This window comes from Siphateles boraxobius, unplaced genomic scaffold (genome assembly GCF_051911475.1).
Source record: "Siphateles boraxobius isolate OS27281-9 unplaced genomic scaffold, OSU_SipBor_1 9, whole genome shotgun sequence".
NCBI lineage: Eukaryota > Metazoa > Chordata > Actinopteri > Cypriniformes > Leuciscidae > Siphateles > Siphateles boraxobius.
Window position 1 is genome coordinate 16,601,177 of NW_027509219.1, and position 21,566 is coordinate 16,622,742.

General features: G+C 37.4%; 1 protein-coding gene across 2 annotated transcripts in view; it reads left to right on the forward strand.

Annotated features, from left to right (window-relative positions):
* The window catches only part of ralgps1 (Ral GEF with PH domain and SH3 binding motif 1), a 138,828-nt gene that overhangs the window by 21,705 nt on the left and 95,557 nt on the right, over positions 1-21,566 (forward strand). For both annotated transcript variants that reach the window (XM_077222845.1, XM_077222844.1), the window contains 3 exons: positions 4,130-4,219; positions 6,932-7,024; positions 20,692-20,818. In XM_077222845.1, coding sequence (XP_077078960.1) covers positions 4,130-4,219; positions 6,932-7,024; positions 20,692-20,818 — 310 coding nt within the window. The remainder of the gene's footprint in view (positions 1-4,129; positions 4,220-6,931; positions 7,025-20,691; positions 20,819-21,566) is intronic.

Below are 21,566 nucleotides of genomic sequence, written 5' to 3' on the forward strand. Positions count from 1 at the left end.
CACTCTTAACTTCACTGCAGTATTAATTCCCTGTTTGCTGGAGCTAAATACTAACATCCTGCTGTATGTGTAATTCTGGCACAAGGAAATGTAATTTTAAGATATTTTGTTTGTGATTTAGATAATACTAAATATTATTATAACTATACTACATACTTATACTATACTACATACTATACTATTGTTATATTATACTACACTGATAGCTTCCTGATATAATGGTAATTTCAACAAGATCTCAGGGTGGTTTTCTTTATATAGTAGTTTGAAAGATATTTATAACAGTTAACAGAGGTATAGAGTGTAAAATTGCTGATCAGAGGTGGATTTACTGTTCAGCGCACTCTTATTCATGTATCGCCCTATCCTGGGTTTAAGACCTGGGTCCATTAGCAACACCAGAAATAAAACATATAATGGAGGTCAATGTGTCATCATTATACTGAAAGAGGAATGAGAATACTCTATTGTGAAACTGTATTCTAGTTGCAGACATTGCTGATTTGGCATGGGTTGTGTTCAGAAACCGCACTGTATCACTGATAAAGATGATTTAATGTAGATGATTTAGGCTCTAAATTTAACACATACGACTTTTAATGTAATAGTTGTCCACTTGTTCACGCTTAATGGAGTTTACAGCTTTGGCTGTTTTAAATAACATAATACCTCTTTACTGGATATTACAGTTTTGTAGTGCAAACAGGTGCTTCAGATAGACAACTGTTGGTCCATATAGATAATTCATCCAGCAGCTGCTGCATTAACTTTAAATAACAGAATATATAAGAATCGGAAGTGGAACATCCAACAGAAATGTCTGTTGACTAATGGCATCCACATTTCTCTTTCTACTTCAAAGTTTTAAGGTGTCTGCTTCAGTGGCACGCTCATATGGACATTACTTTATTGTTTTACAACAGTGGATCTTTTTTTTGAAAAAAATCAAAACAACACCCAAGAACCACCTAGTGAACAACAATTTCCCTAAAATATTTCAGCATTGAGCAAATTGACGGTCTTTGAGCGCAAACTTTGAGTAGATCGGAACTGGTTGAAATGGTTGCAATTCATGAATGCTTTGGAATACAGACCTAAGGTTGTTCTCTTTTTAAAGAATACATTTAATAAGAGAAAGCACTTCAAAAAATGAAAGTGTAAAAAAAAAAGTTTGTTTACTGTAAAGCAAATGTACTGAGCTAATACATTTTTTGTTTTATACAAAATCTAAATTGTATAAAATAATTTGGACTCAAAAATAAAGTACCGTTTGCATGGTAACGCAATGTCCAATTTCAAAACCGTTTTGACAGGATGAATTTTGAGTGTTTACGCTTTCAAATTATACCTTATGTATGATTATTACTAAAATATGTAATCGGAAAAGAAAGGCATTAAAAAGCACGACAAGTGTCCTTCTCCCTGGACACTGACAGTTAACCAGCTATGGACCATCTGTGAACATAATGCCATAATTTATAAGAAGTATTGATTTTCCAACTCCTAGTGTATGTGTGTGTGTATATATATATATATATAGTTGGTGTATGGTGTATATATATATATATATATATATATATATATATATATATATATATATATATATATAATTAATATTATACACACACATACACCAACTATCATGGCCGTACGCAGGGTTTTAGAATTTCCACAGCACCACAGTACCACAATGTGCGAATATTGTCTATATACTGTATACATATATTGAATACTGCCCCTAATGTGCGAATTTGAACACCATTGGACATTGTGATACAATGTCATTATGCCAATCAGCCATCAATATTCTAGGAGAAAGGTGTTTCCCCGTAGCGTTGTCTGACGCAACGTTGAGAGACTGATAATATACTGTAAGGGAACAATAGCTTTAAAATAACAATAGATTTTGTCAGTCTTTTTCATTTTCTCAGTCTCAGTGGGAAAAAAGTAAATACATGGTCATGAAAAATAGCTTTTGGGTTTTGAATGACAAAATAGAATTGAATAGGTAAATGATAACAGAATGATAATAGAATATTCTCATTTTTAGGTGAACTATCCCTTTAAATTTTGAGTATAGACCACTATGAACATGTAAATATGAAGTTGTAGACACTTGGGGGTTTCTTGTCAAAAAGAGAAGAATTAAGGATAATTTATAGTAAAATAATAAATTTGATCTATTTGCAAATGTTAATAGGCTATATGACTGTCCTTACCAATTTATATATGCATGTCAAAGTCACATGTTTTACCCTGTTTTTGTGTAAGTCTGAGGATAAGTGAATTTACTTAAAGGCAGTCAGGAAAGTGTTACCAAGTTTATTAAATTAATTCACAATATGCACACATGCGTTCTTAAATATATGTCTGATATGGCTCCGGTTGAGTTGTTTGCGTTTGAATATTAACATTTATATTGTTACACAGTTGTCAAATATTAAATGCTACATCTTACATCTCACTTTTTGACTGTTAAAACTAAAGGGTCGTGAATTCATGTTAGGCAAAGCATCAACAGTAAAGCCCATCTTCTTTGATTTTATTATACACCTCGAAAAATACAGAGACCTCGGGGCGCTCTATGGTGGGTACGACTATGCCAACTATACAGTATATACACCACAGTAATAAAATTTGCTAAGAAGTTCAATAACAGTATGTAGTAGTATGCACATATAATAATATAATGTAATTATGCACGCACGCACGCACGCACTCACACACACACACACACACACACACACACACACACACACACACACACACACACACACACACACACACACACACACACACACACACACACACACACACACACACATTATAATGACCTGACCAATTCATCTATTTCCACACCCTTTACTGTAAATGCACAACACTTTCTTTATTCCCAGTTCTGAAAATAAGGCTATAAATATCGGCTTATGATGGTCAGTATGCAATAGGAATGAAAATGAGAATTATTGGCATTTCATTTTGAAAGAGCTTAAATGTCTTGGATGACTTGTCTGTTTGAGGTCTGCAATTATATTTGCCATTCGGTCTTTTTAATGTCATCATTAACAACAAATGTCTTGTATTTCCAGGAAAAAATAAAAGATTCAGTTTTGGTGCCTAGTCTTATCCTAAAAAGGTTTTCTGGCAAGCTTGTGAAGAGGAAATGCTGTTCAAAGTTTTTTCCTCATAAATTTAGATAGATTTCCTTTTTTTTTTTATTTAATTTTTTTTTTTTTTATTGTTAATCTGTATGCGTATTTTGAGTTATGTTTGCTGAGATATTTTGTCAGCAGAGCAATTACATAAAATATAGCTATAAGTGATGTAAACCTTCAGGCTCTGCCTTCACTAAAGTGAGTCTAAAATACATTTTCTGAATCCTAACTCTATTGTGCAGAGACAACTATTGTGGGAATTCCCGCTAGTGCATTGTGGATCTCAGTTCTTGTCTTGAGTGCTGTCAATCGATTACAGAAAATAAACTAGATTATTCGCACATTTTTCTGTAATTTAATTGCGATTAAAAACAAGTTTTTATATGTTTTATAATGTAATACATAAACATGAAGACAGTATATTTTAAATACTTGTTTAATGGCACCATTTTTATGAATGAAGGCCAGTATCACTGTCAAAACCGTGCGCTTCTGTGACTCCAAAGCGCACGTTGAACGCGTATTTCTAGCAAATCACACAACGAGGACGTGTGTTTCCGACGTGTGTTTTTCGGGACCCCAAAGCGTATGTTAAGAAAACACGTTTTTATGGCAAATCACACGTCGAGGACGTGGCGCGTTTTGCTGTCAAATCGAATGCCTTTGATGGGTCAGTGTGCAATCAGACGCCCGACCAGGTGTTTATGAATAGTTTGGCTTGCCATAGCATCATGTGTGTTTCAGGACATCCATAGACAGCGCGTTCTCTTCTTGTTGTGGTTGAATGGTTTAAAATTCAAAGCATTTGCATGAATAAGAGCGTGATCATATAATGTAACGCTAGCCAAAGGATGACAGAAAAATCAAATGCTACGTTAATTGCTTTAAATAATCAAATGCGTTAAACTGGACAAAAATGTAATGCATGCTTTGACGTTGACCGCACTAATTTACATGACCTTTTCTTCTCCTAGGTCAGTTTCTGGGCAGTGAGGGAGATATTGACTGCTCAAACACTGAAAATTCGAGCAGAAATATTGGGCCACTTCATCAAAATTGCAAAGGTGAGACATTCTTTGGATTTCACTGTTCCCTCAGACTGTGCAGCTTGGTTTCTTTATTTATCATTAGTTCTCTTTGCTTTGTGCTTGTTGCCATGGCAATAGAAATATAACCCTATAACTTTGATCAAGTTCAGGCAAACATTTATTAATATTTGTATTCACATCTGAATTGCATTTGATATCCTGGTAATTGTCCTTGGCACTGGGGTTACTATAACTTGTGTTATTAGAAATTCATTAAACATAAAGGTTTTTGTGGGCACTTTCAAGAATCCTTTAACAATGGGCAATTTTTATGATGTTATGCAAGTCTGGATGGATTAAAGCCTTCTGTTTTAGACCAATGAGAAGGAGTAGAGGGGTTGTACTGGAGTGGTAAGTGTTTATGGCATGAATCGAGAATGGGAGCATCATAAAAAGGGCTTCATCTGACTGTGATTCATCTCAGACACTGTTTCAATATGACACAGATTTCAATATGTCAGTTTTTCCTTTACCTCTAACTGTTAGAAAGACGGAGCCATTCGATTTCTTAATTATCTTCAAATGGTGATAACAAAGAACACGGAGAATATAAAAAGTATCAAATAGTGTCAAAAGTGCCTATAGTGTCAAATATGTCATCACTGTTACTCCTAACCCAAATACTGTAATTTCTCATCACAGCTATTTTCTCTTCTGAAAGTGATTAACTATAACTGCTATTCTTAATAACTTCTCTCAAATCATTTCACTCAGATTTGACTTTCCATCTGTCTTGTAATTGCTTTTAAAATGTAATTTATTACAGATAACAGAGTTGCCCTGAAAATGAATGTTGTGAATTAACCTTACAAATTTAATTTTAAAATGAACTTTTTAAAATGAAAAGTTGTGGTTTTATATTTCCAGTCCACTTCTATTGTTCATAGTAAATTGATATCTACTGAATCTTTAAATTGACAAAATTTATTGCTTTTCACTTTTGTTTTGATTTCCAAATCAAAATAACACTTATATGATCAAGATTAAAACTTTGATTGGAATGTCTCATAAAAATTAGGGATTTTTATCAGTAATTTTTTACCCCAGTAATTTTTAGTTTTTGTTCTGCATGTCCTTATTAAATAGGATATTTTGCTATAATAAAAGCATAAAAAACTTCAATTTTATACATTTAAAAATAAATATTTCTATTGAAATGAAACCATCATGCGGTTATTTAGATGCTTATCTTGTCATTCGTGCCAACAGTCACACAAACAGAGAGCCACAGACTGCTGTGAATTCAATCAGTCTACATGCTCTCCTGCAACTCAATGTACCATGATAGAGGAAACCCGCTGAATGACTCCTTATGGTTGAACACTCACCCTGCTCTACCTGCCAAACCGGAAAGAGCTGCTTACCCTGCTAACGGCGGGCGTGCCATGGTTAGCCTGAGTGGGCTACGCTAACGGCTTCGCTAATGGATAAAGCAGATCGGCCAATGACTAAAAAAAAAACTGTAGTGCTGCTTTCTTTTATTCCATAAAGGTGGCTTAAACAGTGCTTTACAGAGGACAGCCTAGAAGAAAAAAAATGAAGAATGAGTCTAGCGTGACAAGACCAGACATGAAAACATTGAGTGAAGACAGAATATAAAACAAATCCGTGTACATTGACTTTAACCTTCTGGTGCTTATCGCATGCCGGTCAAAATGAACTTTTTTTTGTTCTAATGAAATAAATGTATGGTCTATATTTTAATTTGATCATATATTTTTTTTAATATTTAGTATTTTAGGGGATTTATGGTATGAAATCATATTTATACAGTAGTTACAATCAATGTATTACCTGTTAACCACTTTTTGAGCGTAGACTTGAAAATGAAATTTCCTAAACTAAACTAAAACTGTCATAAATATTGAATGTTTTAGACCACAGACTTAAGTTTGGTCTGTTTTTAAAGAAGACACTTATTGATGAAGAACAAATATATATAAAAAAAATAATTTAACTTATTAACTTATTAAAAAAAATTGTTATGAAAATGCACAAAAATATGAAAGCTTGTTAAAAGGTAATTTTGACTTTTTATCTCACAATTCTTACCTTTTTTTTCTCAGAGTTGCGTGATATAAAGTTAGAATTTTGAGATATAAACTCGCAAATCTGAGAGAAAAAAAAATCAGAATTTAAATCAGACGTCTTTTCTCAAAATTAAGAGTTTATATCCTGCAATTCTGACATTTCTGACATCACGCAATTGTGAGGAAAAAAAGTACGAATCTGGAGATTAAAAAGTCGCATTTATCTTTTACATTTTTCTAATCCGAGGCGGAAACAAGATTAGAAGAGTTTTTTTTAGGAACATTTAACCTTTTCGAAGTTAGTTAGTTAGTTAGTTAGTTAGTTAGTTAGTTAGTTAGTTAGTTAGTTAGTTAGTTAGTTAGTTAGTTAGTTAGTTAGTTAGTTAGTTAGTTAGTTAGTTAGTTAGTTTGTTTTCACATAGAGAGTACCGAAACCTCTATCAAGGTTTGTACCATTACGATGAAGTAAAAAATTCTAAATAACCACCTGACCTTAAAATTGTTCGGTCAAAAATGGCCAAAGAGCATCAGAGGTTATGGAAATCAGAAGGCTTTTAATTTAGTGGGTCCTGATTTATATGAAGACTACAGTTGTCTTACGTAAGGCATGCAAGTGGGTTATGTTTATTAAGACTGTGTGTCTTCTGTGTTTTTACAGAAACTGCTGGAACTGAATAACCTGCACTCTCTGGTGTCGGTGGTCTCAGCCCTTCAGAGCGCACCCATCTTCAGATTGAGCAAGTCCTGGGCGGTAAGCAAGTAAAGACCTATGCAAGGTTTGGGTGGTTTATTTTATTTTATTTTTTATATTGTTTTGTTTTTGTACATTTATATTTATACATTTTTATTTATGCATCTAGTCAACAGTTAAAATAATATTTATATAAATAGAAATTCAAAAGGTATTCGCCATAAAATAAAAGGTTTTTAAGTATGATAAATATAGCTTGCTTGGAAATTTAGTGTTTAGTTTTAATATGCCTGATTATGATCATAAATTCTGAACTTTTTTAAATTTGATTTGTGATATAGTATTAGAGTATTATAGCCTCTACAGCACATACTAGAGGAATTTTCCATACTATTTTGTTTAGGAAGATTTGGGGGGGTGGAGGGTCTCTTATTTAATATTCTGTTGACTTAAAGGGGATTTATTGTGTATAACCACCAAATGCTAGCCTTTCTGTTGCTTTATAATTTAGCTGACAATGCAGTGTTTGTGTTAATTGCTCCTGGGAGCCCTAGTGCTCTTGGATTTCCATTGATCTTATTTGCAGAGATGCAGATGAGAAAACTGTCTGAATGCATGAGGACAGTGAAAGAATTGGATCCCTTTCTGAACATTTAAGTGGCTTGGAAAAATTTGAAAGGGCTGTTTCTGAGACCTAGTTTAACGTTGCCAAAGCTTTAAATCTATTTATAAGTATTCGCATTATCCCAGTATTAGGTCCAAAACCTTTTGACCTCTTTTCTTGAGGGTAAATAGAAGGGCTAAACTCTATATGCTGTACTGACAACACTTACAACCAGCCCTCAATGAGCACAGCTTAATTAGCTGGGCACGTCAGACAAAAATGTATAAAAATGGGTACGTCAAACAAAATGCATTTAATCAAAATTTACAGTATAATTATAATAGAATTTTTTTTTTTCGTGCTCAATCAATATTTTATCTGTAGGATCTAGGTCGGCATATCTTTAAAAAGCATTAAAAAGTCTTAATTTGTATGGCAGATATGCCACTTCTTTCAGATTCTTTTTAAAATCATTATCCATACTTAAACTGATGACTCATTTAATTTCTGTCTCATTACTTTTTACATGCATGTTAATTTGTTTACCCCTTTCTAATATCATGATTCTCAGTGTAAACAAATAAAGATCCAAAGAGGCTCAGTGCAGAAGTTTTTAAGGTAGTAAATGACTCTTCGAGAGACAAATTGGGCAGTTTTCCTATTCATTACTTATTTTGTTGAGAGATGTCAGTGGTAGAGAGAGTTCATACTCACTGGGGACCTTATTGATGAGATGTAAGCATTATCCAGAGTTGACATTCCACATTTAGCCACAGCACTTCTGCAAATTGAAAAAAGATGGAAAAAGAGGGAGCATGTTGTTTAGAAGTAACTGCAGCAGGACCATTTGTCGGATACCACAAGCTCAACTTTCTTGCCATGTATTTAGCTTTGCCATAGGGGAAATTTGACAATTACATAAGCAAATATATAATACATAATATTCTGTTTAATAATGGACTGCATTTATATAGCGCTTTCACAGACCCAATGGCCACCAAAGCGCTTTACATATTTGCCTCTCATTCACCCATTCACTCAGTCATTCATACACCGACGGCGGTGTCAGCCATGCAAGGCGCCACTCAGCTCGTCGGGAGCAGCTGGGGTTAGGTGTCTTGCTCATGGACACCTCGACACTTGGTCAGGTGGAACCGGGGATAGAACCACCAACCTTTCGGTTTGTAGACAACCTACATGAACCACTGAGCTACTGCCCCAGATATATCAATTATATTTGACAACAAGGTTTATTCAATTAATCAGGGCTGAACAGTTCTTAGAACGGTAAGGAATGGTTCCAGTTATATTTCCACTTGAGCCACAGCACGATTACAAAGCACTCTCGGTCCGGGATTCTCAGCACTGTCGGCTAACCGTGCTAAACCGTGCTGGTAGAATGCGTTCAGTGACATCGCTTCTCAGGATTGGTCACTTTTCTGTTGCCTGGCTACCAGTTTCTCTGTAGCTGTCAAAGGGTGCTGTTTGAGCAACACAAATTAATAATGAAATTAAAAGAAATATCTGATCATCCTCCATAATGCGGTCATTATTTACACCTCACATTGTCTGTAAACTCTTGCGTTACCAAGGCACCGACTGGCGCCCAAGGATAATCAATGCACAAGCGACGTAAAGGAATGGTCCGAGCCAAAAGAACGTTACCTGAGGGACAAGTCACACAAAATTTTAATTATGGTTATGAGAGGAATGTATCCCAAAAGATAGTGCATCACAATCTGCTGCATATGGGGTTGTGTAGCCACAGACCAATCAGAGTGCCTATGGAACGCAAACGTCAGTAATGGACGGATCAATGCCACGTCGCAGACCTTAATCAGTGTTCTTTGCATCACATAACGCTTCAAGTCTCACTAAAGACAGGCATGTCACATTGCCAGACACTGTGTGCCTGCACCAGCTACAGGGATAAATTCTGATTCATTGCAGCCCTGTTTTAAGAGGTTTCTTTTCCATCCGTCCGAGAACCATAAAGCTTGTATTCGAGAAAAACTGCACATTTGAACTATATAGTCCGGTTTTAATTATAGATTGAAGCATTTCATGTTTTGTCCTGTTCATAATGAAAAGGCACTTGAGTGTATTTGCTGACGATTCTGCCTGACTATAATGACTGTTTTCGGTCTTGCTGTGCAAATGGTTTATGTTTCACTGCCCATGGCACAGACTGGAGTGAGTAATTCTTTATGTCATTTGTTCCAGCCAATTTCTGAACCGCTTGACTTCAAGGCCATGTTTCCACTTATTTGAAGATTAACTGCTGATTTCCCAGTAGGCATGCAATGAATAAGCACAAATACGATTGCTCGCTGGTATACATTTTGGAGCACATTATATACGAAGATACAGATTTGAAATGGCTTTATCATTTGTTTCAGCACTTTTTGGTTTATAAGTCTGTTCTGCTTTATGCAATGAATGCTGCCTGTCAGTCAAGAAGTAAAAATTAAACATAAATAGTAATGCATATAGTGGGGTTCATAAGTCTTAGATCACTTGAAAAATCTTGAATTTGTTTTACCTAGAGCATATATAATCAAAGTTTTAGGAATTTGAAAAGTTCAAAACAAAGGAAAGTTCAGGTTATGACATTAATTGTACAACCCCAAATCAGAAAAAGTTGGGACATTTTGTAAAATGCCTTAAACTCAAGAATCTGTGATTTGTTATTTCTATTTAAACTTTTTTTTAACTGTCAAAAGTACAAAGAAAAGTTTTCCAATATTTTCACTGACCAACATAATTGTATTTCGTAAATATGAACAAATTTTGATGGCTGCAACACACCCCAAAAAAGTTTGGACAGAGACACGTTTACCACTGTGTCGCTTCACCTTTCCTTTTAATTACACTTTTTAATCATTTGGGAGTTGAGGATACTAATTGTTGGAGTTTTGCTAGTGGAATATTTGCCCAATCTTGTCTGATACAAGACAGCAGCCGCTCAACAGTCTGTGGTCATCACTGTCTGATTCTCCTTTTCATGATGGGTCATACATTTTCCATAAGATACATATCTGCACCGCAGTAAACAGGCACATCCCTTCTATGGTGCAGAGTGTCTAGAAACCACTCAGTTGTAGCACGTGCAGAATGAGCCCCGGCATCGTCTTGCTTCCCAGGAAAGATGTCATCTTGATGGCAGTTTATGTCTCTGTACAATCCAAATATATGCCTCCATGTCAATGTACCTTCCCAATAATGCAAGTTACCCATACCGTTTGAGCCCGTTCTCATCCTTTGGCGGCATATGTGACGCCATATGACAAAACGGCGAAATACTACGCACATGGCACCCTTTAGCGTGAATATAACACGCGAACCCAAGGCGTCATAAAGTTGACTGGCATCCTTTAGCGTGAATACGAGACGCAGACCCTACCCCACACCTAAACCTACCCATCACAGTGCGTGTTATATTGACGATAAAGGGTGCCATGTGCGTAGTATTTCGCCGTTTTGTCATATGGTGTAACATATGCCGCCAAAGGATGAGAATGCGTTGACCGTTTGCAATGATGCACCTCAATACCAGCACAGATGTTTGCTTTTGCACCTGTCGCTGGTGAAAGTCTGGTTGGTCCCTTTCGTCTTTGGGACTGAGAACTCGGTATCCATTTTTTTCCAAAAACAAGCTGAAACATGGGCTCATCTGACCACAGCACACATTTCCACTCTCTTCTAGACCATCTGAGATGAATTCAGGCCCAGAGAACTCGCCGGCATCTCCACATAGAACTGATGTAAAGCTTTCTCCTTGCGTAACAGAGATTCAAGTGGCATTTCTTAATGCAGAGTCAGACTGTGTTCAGTGAAAACGAATTTCCAAATTACTCCTGAGCACATGTGTCTGTATTTAAAGTCCCTGTAAAGTCAAAATTAAGTATGTGTTCTGAGTTTGTCATATCACAGAAAAATGTGTTATTAGCCACCCAGCCAAATTTGAATGATAAAGAAAGCCGGCAAGTACATAAGCTATACAAGCTATCAAAAGCTATAAAATAAGCTATCAAAAACTTGAAAATATTAGCAGTAGTCTCTACTCTCAAACGCTGGGGGCGTGTCCACTGAAACCACGCCCACTTGCGGGACAGCTGCCGCTGCCACACTCAACTGTCACCCGCTACAGCCGGAATGGATGCTCCTAGCAGCTTATTAGGTTAATTAACGTTATAACATAAGCACACAAACTTACACTCATTGGTGGGCACGCACTGCCGATGATGGCACCAGTTGTCGGCGCGACGGGAGGATGAATATGGCGGGCCGGAAGGTTCAAAAATAGGACTAATGATTTGTCGTAGGAAGTCACTATACTATAGCCACTAGCTACTGACTTAACCACTGATAGGCCAGCGGTGGATCTGTTTACTTACTCTCCTCACGCAGCGAGCGACTCACTCTCCTCACACAGCGGGCGACTCATGTTCCTCAGCGAGCGACTCACTCTCCTCACACAGCGGGCGACTCATGTTCCTCAGCGAGCGACTCACACAGCGGGCGACTCATGTTCCTCAGCGAGCGACTCACTTTCCTCACACAGCGGGCGACTCACTCTCCTCACGCAGCGAGCGACTCACTCTCCTCACACAGCGGGCGACTCATGTTCCTCAGCGAGCGACTCACTTTCCTCACACAGCGGGCGACTCACTCTCCTCACACAGCGGGCGACTCATGTTCCTCAGCGAGCGACTCACTCTCCTCACACAGCGGGCGACTCATGTTCCTCAGCGAGCGACTCACTCTCCTCACACAGCGGGCGACTCATGTTCCTCAGCGAGCGACTCACTTTCCTCACTGTCCTTACGCAGAGTCATTCACATTATTGGCCTAATATTATAATAAAATCATACCCTTTGCAAATGCTGTGGCGGTGCAATAACTAAATACTTGAAAAAGAAGAAGACTTTTAAAAAAAAAATTATTCACATACACATATATTCATATGCTCTTAAACTAAAACCAAGAACAAAAAAGATGATCATGTATGTGAACTGGTCCCCAAAGAAGCTATCTAAAGCTTATACTCGGGGGCCATAACAATCACAAAAAAAGAGAGAAAAAATAAAAGATGTGTGGCCAAACATATAAAACATTTCATACAACATTCATACAACAAATGATAGGGGATCCCATTTCACAGGTACAATTTTACTTGACAGTTTACCTTGAGATTATAAGATTAATACTGACATACATGCAAAGTGAGAAATACTTCAAGAAGATGAATACAAACTCACTAATTGTTTCTTGAGATTTTGTTTAAAATAAAGAAAAGAGCTGGAATTTTTCAAATTTTCATCCAGCTCGTTCAGTAAAGTGTGTTGTGTGTTGTAAATGTAAATTTATTTTGAACCAGTTTAAAGTCGTTATTTATAATAATTGTTTTAGGAAACTCGTACCTCCCGACCCTTGTGTGTATGTATTATAATTATTATTAATAATTGTGTAGTATACAGAGATGACTGGGAATCTTCTATACTGAACAATAATAATTGTAAATTAATAATAATAATTGTGTGTATATATATATATATATATACATACATACATACATACAACAATAGATGGCGATATGTACGACTTTAAACTGGTTCAAAATAAATTTACATTTACAACACACAACACACTTTACTGAACGAGCTGGATGAAAATTTGAAAAATTCCAGCTCTTTTCTTTATTTTAAACAAAATCTCAAGAAACAATTAGTGAGTTTGTATTCATCTTCTTGAAGTATTTCTCACTTTGCATGTATGTCAGTATTAATCTTATAATCTCAAGGTAAACTGTCAAGTAAAATTGTACCTGTGAAATGGGATCCCCTATCATTTGTTGTATGAATGTTGTATGAAATGTTTTATATGTTTGGCCACACATCTTTTATTTTTTCTCTCTTTTTTTGTGATTGTTATGGCCCCCGAGTATAAGCTTTAGATAGCTTCTTTGGGGACCAGTTCACATACATGATCATCTTTTTTGTTCTTGGTTTTAGTTTAAGAGCATATGAATATATGTGTATGTGAATAATTTTTTTTTTAAAAGTCTTCTTCTTTTTCAAGTATTTAGTTATTGCACCGCCACAGCATTTGCAAAGGGTATGATTTTATTATAATATTAGGCCAATAATGTGAATGACTCTGCGTAAGGACAGTGAGGAAAGTGAGTCGCTCGCTGAGGAACATGAGTCGCCCGCTGTGTGAGGAGAGTGAGTCGCCCGCTGTGTGAGGAAAGTGAGTCGCTCGCTGAGGAACATGAGTCGCCCGCTGTGTGAGGAGAGTGAGTCGCCCGCTGTGTGAGGAAAGTGAGTCGCTCGCTGAGGAACATGAGTCGCCCGCTGTGTGAGTCGCTCGCTGAGGAACATGAGTCGCCCGCTGTGTGAGTCGCTCGCTGAGGAACATGAGTCGCCCGCTGTGTGAGGAGAGTGAGTCGCTCGCTGAGGAACATGAGTCGCCCGCTGTGTGAGTCGCTCGCTGAGGAACATGAGTCGCCCGCTGTGTGAGTCGCTCGCTGAGGAACATGAGTCGCCCGCTGTGTGAGTCGCTCGCTGAGGAACATGAGTCGCCCGCTGTGTGAGTCGCTCGCTGAGGAACATGAGTCGCCCGCTGTGTGAGGAGAGTGAGTCGCTCGCTGAGGAACATGAGTCGCCCGCTGTGTGAGTCGCTCGCTGAGGAACATGAGTCGCCCGCTGTGTGAGGAAAGTGAGTCGCTCGCTGAGGAACATGAGTCGCCCGCTGTGTGAGGAGAGTGAGTCGCTCGCTGAGGAACATGAGTCGCCCGCTGTGTGAGTCGCTCGCTGAGGAACATGAGTCGCCCGCTGTGTGAGGAGAGTGAGTCGCTCGCTGAGGAACATGAGTCGCCCGCTGTGTGAGTCGCTCGCTGAGGAACATGAGTCGCCCGCTGTGTGAGGAGAGTGAGTCGCTCGCTGAGGAACATGAGTCGCCCGCTGTGTGAGGAGAGTGAGTCGCTCGCTGCGTGAGGAGAGTAAGTAAACAGATCCACCGCTGGCCTATCAGTGGTTAAGTCAGTAGCTAGTGGCTATAGTATAGTGACTTCCTACGACAAATCATTAGTCCTATTTTTGAACCTTCCGGCCCGCCATAGATGAAGGCCGAGGCGGGAGATAGTCGGTTAGGCCCCATTCACCAGTAACAGCGGATTATCAGTGAATCCCAGTTGTCTCCGACGAAAGTTTATAAAACTATCCCGTGTAAAATAATCACTACAGAGGCGGGTTTTGGTGGTGATCGTCAGCTCTCCATCAAGGTGACTCTTCACAAAATGAATCCACCTCTTCTTGATGTGATCGTTTTTAGGAAATTTAAATAAGGACACCGATCTGTTTTGTACATGATTGCATCCAGGTAGTACCCATTTCCGTGACGAAGACATAACTAGCAAATTGTACGCTGTAGTAACTAATAATAGTACTGACAGTAACTCGCGATTGAGCCGCTGCAAACTGATGTGAATGTGCTCTATTTATATTGTTAGTGGAGCGGCCAGCCTCAGTGGCTCTAGTGCGTCATCAAATAGGGGCGTGTCCAGGAGCTCAGGGGCTCCAGTGTGTCATCGAGCCTCGTTTTAGACCCGCCCAAAAAATCCGGAAAATAACAATGGTGAAAAACTGTTTAACGGTCTAACTCCACAATTCAGTACTTCACAGTTCACAGTCTTTGTAATATGTTTTAGCAATACATTTCTAACATTTATAATGTGTTTAGATTTTTTTTTAAATTGCCTTTACAGGGACTTTAACAGATTAGCATGATGGTATCTTGTGCAACGCCATCTGAGGGCTCAAAGGTCACGCACATTCAACAGAGGTCTACTGCCTTGCCCTACACAGACTGAGATTTCTCTGGATTCCCTGACTCTTGTGACAATATTATGTATGGAAGATGATAAAATATATAAATTCTTTGCAATCTTGCATTGAGAAATGTAATTTCTTTAATTGTTTGACAATCTCATCTCATACTATTTGGCACAAAGTGATGAGCCATGACCCATCTTTGCTTAAAAAGACTGAGAAGCACTTTTACACCCAAACACGATACCCTCAACTATTACCAATTCACCTGCTCATTGTGGACTGTTTCAAAAGAGTTGGATAGTCTAATTTGGAAAATCTTTTCACTTTTATTTGGTCTCTGTCCCAACTTTTTTTGGGGTGTGTTGCAGCCATCAAAATCAAAATTTGTTCATATTTACAAAATACAATTATGTTGGTCAGTGGAAACATTGGAAAACGTTTCTTTGTACTTTTGTCAGTTAAAAAAAAGTTTAAATAGATTGAACAAATCACAGATTCTTGATTTTAATGCATTTTACAAAATGTCCCAACTTTTTCTGATTTGGGGTTGTAAAAAATAAACTAATATTTTGGCACTATTTCTTGGTCACTAATTAAATAGTTTTGTGACATTAATCATGTGATTCTTTGTAAAGATTGCTTTGTAAAAAATGCTTTTTAGATCATCTCAAATCATTTTGGATAATATGATCTGGTTGGAGACATACTTTTGCTGTTTGGGCAATTTTGTGGATTTTTGTATTTTACTTTTAACATAAATGGTTATTCGATGCATTATTTATTTATTTATTTACCCCGCAAAATCAAATTATTTTGTCATTTACTCCCCTTCAAATCTCTTGAACACATTAATTTATTTCTTCTGCTTACTGTTATTCTTATAATATGATTCATAATAAATTATGCAAAATATATATATAATTTTCAGTAGAAGTCTCAGGCTTGGAGAGCCCACTGTATACAGTGTGGGAGTATTAAGATAAGACAAGTGTCAAGAGGAAAGATACTGGAGAAGGGAAGTAAAATAATAATTTGGGAGCATGTTCACTGAAAGAATGAAAGATGTAAAGCTTTTGGGGAAGAGATGAGATGGAGAAGGGAAGTTTATATACAGTGAAGACAGATGGCCCCTTGATTCCAGAGTATGTATCCCAGCATTCTCTCAGTGTTGCAACACTCGCCAACTGCCAAATAGAAGTCAAAACTTGGCTTTGGCTAATCGATAAAACCAGCTGACCATTAATTTTTTATGGAATTGGAACATGGCACATACTACCGTTTGATTTCTTTTCCCATCCTTTTTTTCTTGCACAAATCTTTCTCCTATTTCCATGTACTTTTCATTGATCCCCTGTTCTGCTCTTTTTCCAGTTCTAAAATAAATAAAAAGACAATATTTTTTATCATTGCACCTATAGCTTAGACCCACATCCGCAGTTGTTCCGAATGTGTCCCAAGCTCAATGCTGCTCCGTCTTTACAGCTTTTGATGTATGGAGGCTTTAACTGCTAGAGCACAGTAATGGCCTTCATAAACTTCTGTAATCAAAGTCAGTCATGTGTTACTGCAAAATAAAATAAAGATGTTAGTGGTTGAAGGAATCCCTCACTTTCATCGCCCTCGGAAGGGATTGTTTAGCACTCATGTGTCTACGGAAATGAGTAATGCCAGGGTGGCAGGTTCTCAAGTCCCTGTGTGCTGCTGTGGTCATGGTGGCGGTGGGAGATGGTGGCTTGATAAAGAAGATCAGAAAAAGCTTTTGTTTTGGCATTTGATTGTTCTAGCTCAGACAGAAAACGCTTAGAGTAGTTGCTGAGATGGTATACACATGGAAATCACATTGACGGAAATATGCCGTTGCACTTATAATTCATTTATCCATCCCTGTTCATCATTTGTAATAGCTCTGTAATTTGTTTTTCCTTAAAATATCATAAGCAGTCTCACTTAGCTCGCAGTACTTCTTCAAATCTTTGTCATAATATTATTATTTCCACACCAGGCTCCCTGATTGATGGTATTGTGATCTAACTTCCCTGCCACGGATTATCTCAGCACCGTTTAAAATCAAATAAAATACATTCTGCTTCCTTTGGCAAATAAAAAGGGGGGAAAAAATCACTTTTCTGTTTCTCTGTTGCAAGTTCAAAGGAGAAGAATCCAAGTTGTGGTTCATTAAATTCTTCAGGTAAATTGTAGGCCAACATCTAAATGCTTTCCACTCCCTAACAGTATTGCTTGAGTATGTAAGCTGAAATAAATGTATCCAAAAGTCATGTTGATTGGAGCAACTCGGCTTGTAAATGACTAGTATAATCTGTCACAGTCACTCTGCATGATTTATCTATATAACAATCAACTATCTATTGCAACTATATCTACTATCAATGCCCTTTCATACAGGTAAGATAGACATTTTTTGTTTTGTTTTCTTTTGTTTCAGAATAGTTCACACAAAAATGAAAATTATGCCATAATTTACTCACTGCCATGTCTTTCGTAATCCACATGACTTAACTATGGCGTTATTTTTTAGTCAAAAGTTATGAGCGTGTAAGACATGCTCACGAGCACATTATGTTATTTCACACGCGCAAAAATGAACCTTCAGCTGGCATGATAAAAGTACTCGCGCACAAATTCAACAACCGAGAGGTGTACAGGTAACTGCGAGCGAGCGCCTGGCATACTCTCATAGGTTAACTCTGCTTGTACAGTGGAATCCTGCTCGCGTGCAGCGGGCTTCTGCTCGCGGAGTGCTGTTTTGCTCGTGAAGTGGATTTCTGCTCGCTCAGCTGATTTCTGCTCCCTCGAGTCTACATGACTTTTGACAATTTGGGGGCGGAAACCAAGGAAGGCACTGACCCTCTTATGATTGGTCACTTTCATCGTAATCACAACCACAGGGACATCCTTGTACCTTGATTGACAGCTCTCATTACAGGAAGCACGGAGTCAAAGTATCTCACAGAGTTTTTATTTATTTATTTATTTTATTGAAATATCAAGATTTACAGACAAACATGGCTGCATAACTTCCTTTTCTTTAGAATAGGATACAAGGAAAATATAGTCAGAGGGAGCAGCTCTTAATACAACAAGAATATAAATGTAGTCTTAGTACAAAAATAAGGATATTTGTAAGGAAAATAAACATTTAAATAATAAACGGTAAGGAATTATAATATAACATAACATGACATAAGGGGAGAATTCAGTCTTTGTTCATCCATTTATCTCAGTTGGGAAGGGTATCATATATTTTTTGTGCTTTAGGACCTTTCAAAGTTTTTTAAGGATTTTATATACAGTTTAAATTCATTTAAAAAAAAAAAAAAAACTCCGTCAGATACTTTGACTCCGTGCTTCCTGTAATGAGAGCTGTCAATCAAGGTACAAGGATGTCCCTGTGGTTGTGATTACGATGAATGTGACCAATCATAAGAGGGTCAGTGCCTTCCTTGGTTTCCGCCCCCAAATTGTCAAAAGTCATGTAGACTCGAGGGAGCAGAAATCAGCTGAGCGAGCAGAAATCCACTTCGCGAGCAAAACAGCACCCCGCGAGCAGAAGCCCGCTGCACGCGAGCAGGATTCCACTGTACAAGCAGAGTTAACCTATGAGAGTATGCCAGGCGCTCGCTCGCAGCTTCCCATACACCTCTCGGTTGTTGAATTTGTGCTCGAGTACTTATATCATGCCAGCTGAAGGTTCATTTTTGCGCGTGTGAAATAACATAATGTGCTCGTGAGCATGTCTTACACGCTCGTAACTTTTGACTAAAAAATAACGCCATACTTAACTTCTTTGGGAATTTAAGGTATTCCTTGCTGGGGTTTTTTCAATACAATGAAAGTGTTTTGTCTTTTTTGGAGATTGACAGTCTCTGGTCACCATCACTTTCATTGTATGGAAGAGAGATATTTAAATAATGCACTTCACTCAAAATTTGATATTGCAATTAAAATATTTACTATTTTCTACCAACTTTTCTTAGTCTAAAGCAACTTAAAAACATTTTAAAAGAGTAACATAATCTAACATTATGCTAGACGACATGGATTGTATTATACTATTATACGCAGTGTGTTTAACAAGATGTGAAGATTAAAAAGTGAATGACTGATGAAATGATTTTCATCTCTGGAGACTGGTAGAAGTTCATCTGCCAACAGTGTGCTTTCAGCAACTGTTGCTCGCATTGTTGGAAAAATCTCCTCTCTGACTAAACCTACAAAAGTGTGAACAGACTGGATAGTAGTATGTGTATTTGTCTAATGCCAGAGGAACATGATGAAGTACTTAGTGCAGCACTTGATGTGATAAAGCCATGGGTGATGGAATATTTTAGTTAATGAGCTTTTCGTTAATACTAACAGGGGTTTTGCACATGGTCATCCCTACTGATGTTTTTCAATAGCACATGTGCTGCAAGGAAGCGTTGGGTGAATTTATGCCACTCATAAAGACCTTCTAGACACTGAGCCTGTTTTTATGTGATCATGTGCTTTCCATAAATTAGAAATATGCCCAGTGCCGATAGCATATGTTTGTATATCTGGAGTTTGAGCTCTGAGAACCTTTTTCTTAATATAATTTCATTAGTCTCTCAATAGGTTTTCTTGTTTTTCATATTTATCATATTTGCAGACAGCTTTATTTAGATCAGAAGACTGAGTGGGGCTCCCCTCTGACAAAATTCACAAAACGGCTCCTCCCCAAGTCCCCCTACTAAAGTTCGTGGCCAACTGGGGACTAACTCTGTTTATTTTTCAAGGGGAGATTTAAGTGAATGAGGCAGAGCTGAGATTTATAATAATTATTATTAATATAATTATTGGCAAATGTTTTTCATCTCAGATACCTCTATGAATTCATTCAAATATCATAAAAAGATGATACATTTGCAAAGGAAAAAATAATAATGAATACATTAAAATTTATTCAAAGGCATAACTGGAAAAGTTTTCTTAGTGATGACTTTGAATAAATTGAAATACATACATTTATATTTAAGTATGTATCATATTTTTTAAGTATATAAATTAATAAACAGAATTTTTATATTGCCAATAACACTACTAACTTCTGTTGCCTTTGAATACACTTCAAATTGTATATATTAATATTTTTGTTTTTACTTGAATTCATTCCCTTTTTTGTTCCAATCCTTCACTCAGACTTAAATACCTCTGATTTAAATATCACACTTGAGAATTAGCCATTAGGTGTTGCTAATTTGCTGATTGAATGAACTGTTTGTTTCTTGTTTGCTTTCTGTTCTTAACAGTTGATCAGTCGGAAGGACAAGGCCACATTTGAGAAGCTTGACTTTCTGACGTCAAAGGAAGAGAATTACAACCGAATGAGAGAGTACACCAGGTCCCTCAAAATGGCTCCCTGCATCCCCTACCTAGGTGAGTGTTAATAAAAGTCATGACAATATTCAGTCAGAAATGTTTTGAAAGGCTTTGTGGATTGTTCTTAAATTTTTGCTTGTTAATAAGGCCATAACTAAAACATAAGATGCTTCCTTTTAACAGAAACATAATTTGGGTCAGAGAGAGGAAAGGGTCATTCCTCACTGGACTTAACCGGCTTTGCAATATTGACTCATTTAATGCTAGCAAACACAATTTACTTCAGTATAATGGCTTATTGCTTGTTTCTTCACATGTAGATGATTGGGGATGGCAGGGTTCATTTTAAGTTGGCTGTGAACTCATTAATTTTTTTGGCCTTGTCCCATCTGCACATTCTCCAGTGTCCAGCAGAGGGCATATCAATACACCTCTCCAGTTCAGGAGTGATTGAGAAATGTGCCATATCCTGTTTTAGGTATCAACACAGGAAAGAAAATTACATTTGTCAAACCATTTCAGGGGGGTTTAGGATTTCTGCTAAAGCTCAAATATTATGTCACTGCACAATCCATGAACTTAAAAGCTCCTTGACTTCCTGACTATTTTTGTAAGATGGAAATTACAATGAAATCATATTGAAATCCAGATTGGTACAATGGTAGCCGCTGTTTCCCTCTCATGAAAAGACATCTCTTTTTCTCAAAGACTCTCATGGATGTTGCAGAAGCCCAGTGAGGAATTATTTACACACACATCAGTCTTCTCTAAAGGCACTGACAGCACTTGAAATGGATACCTCCCT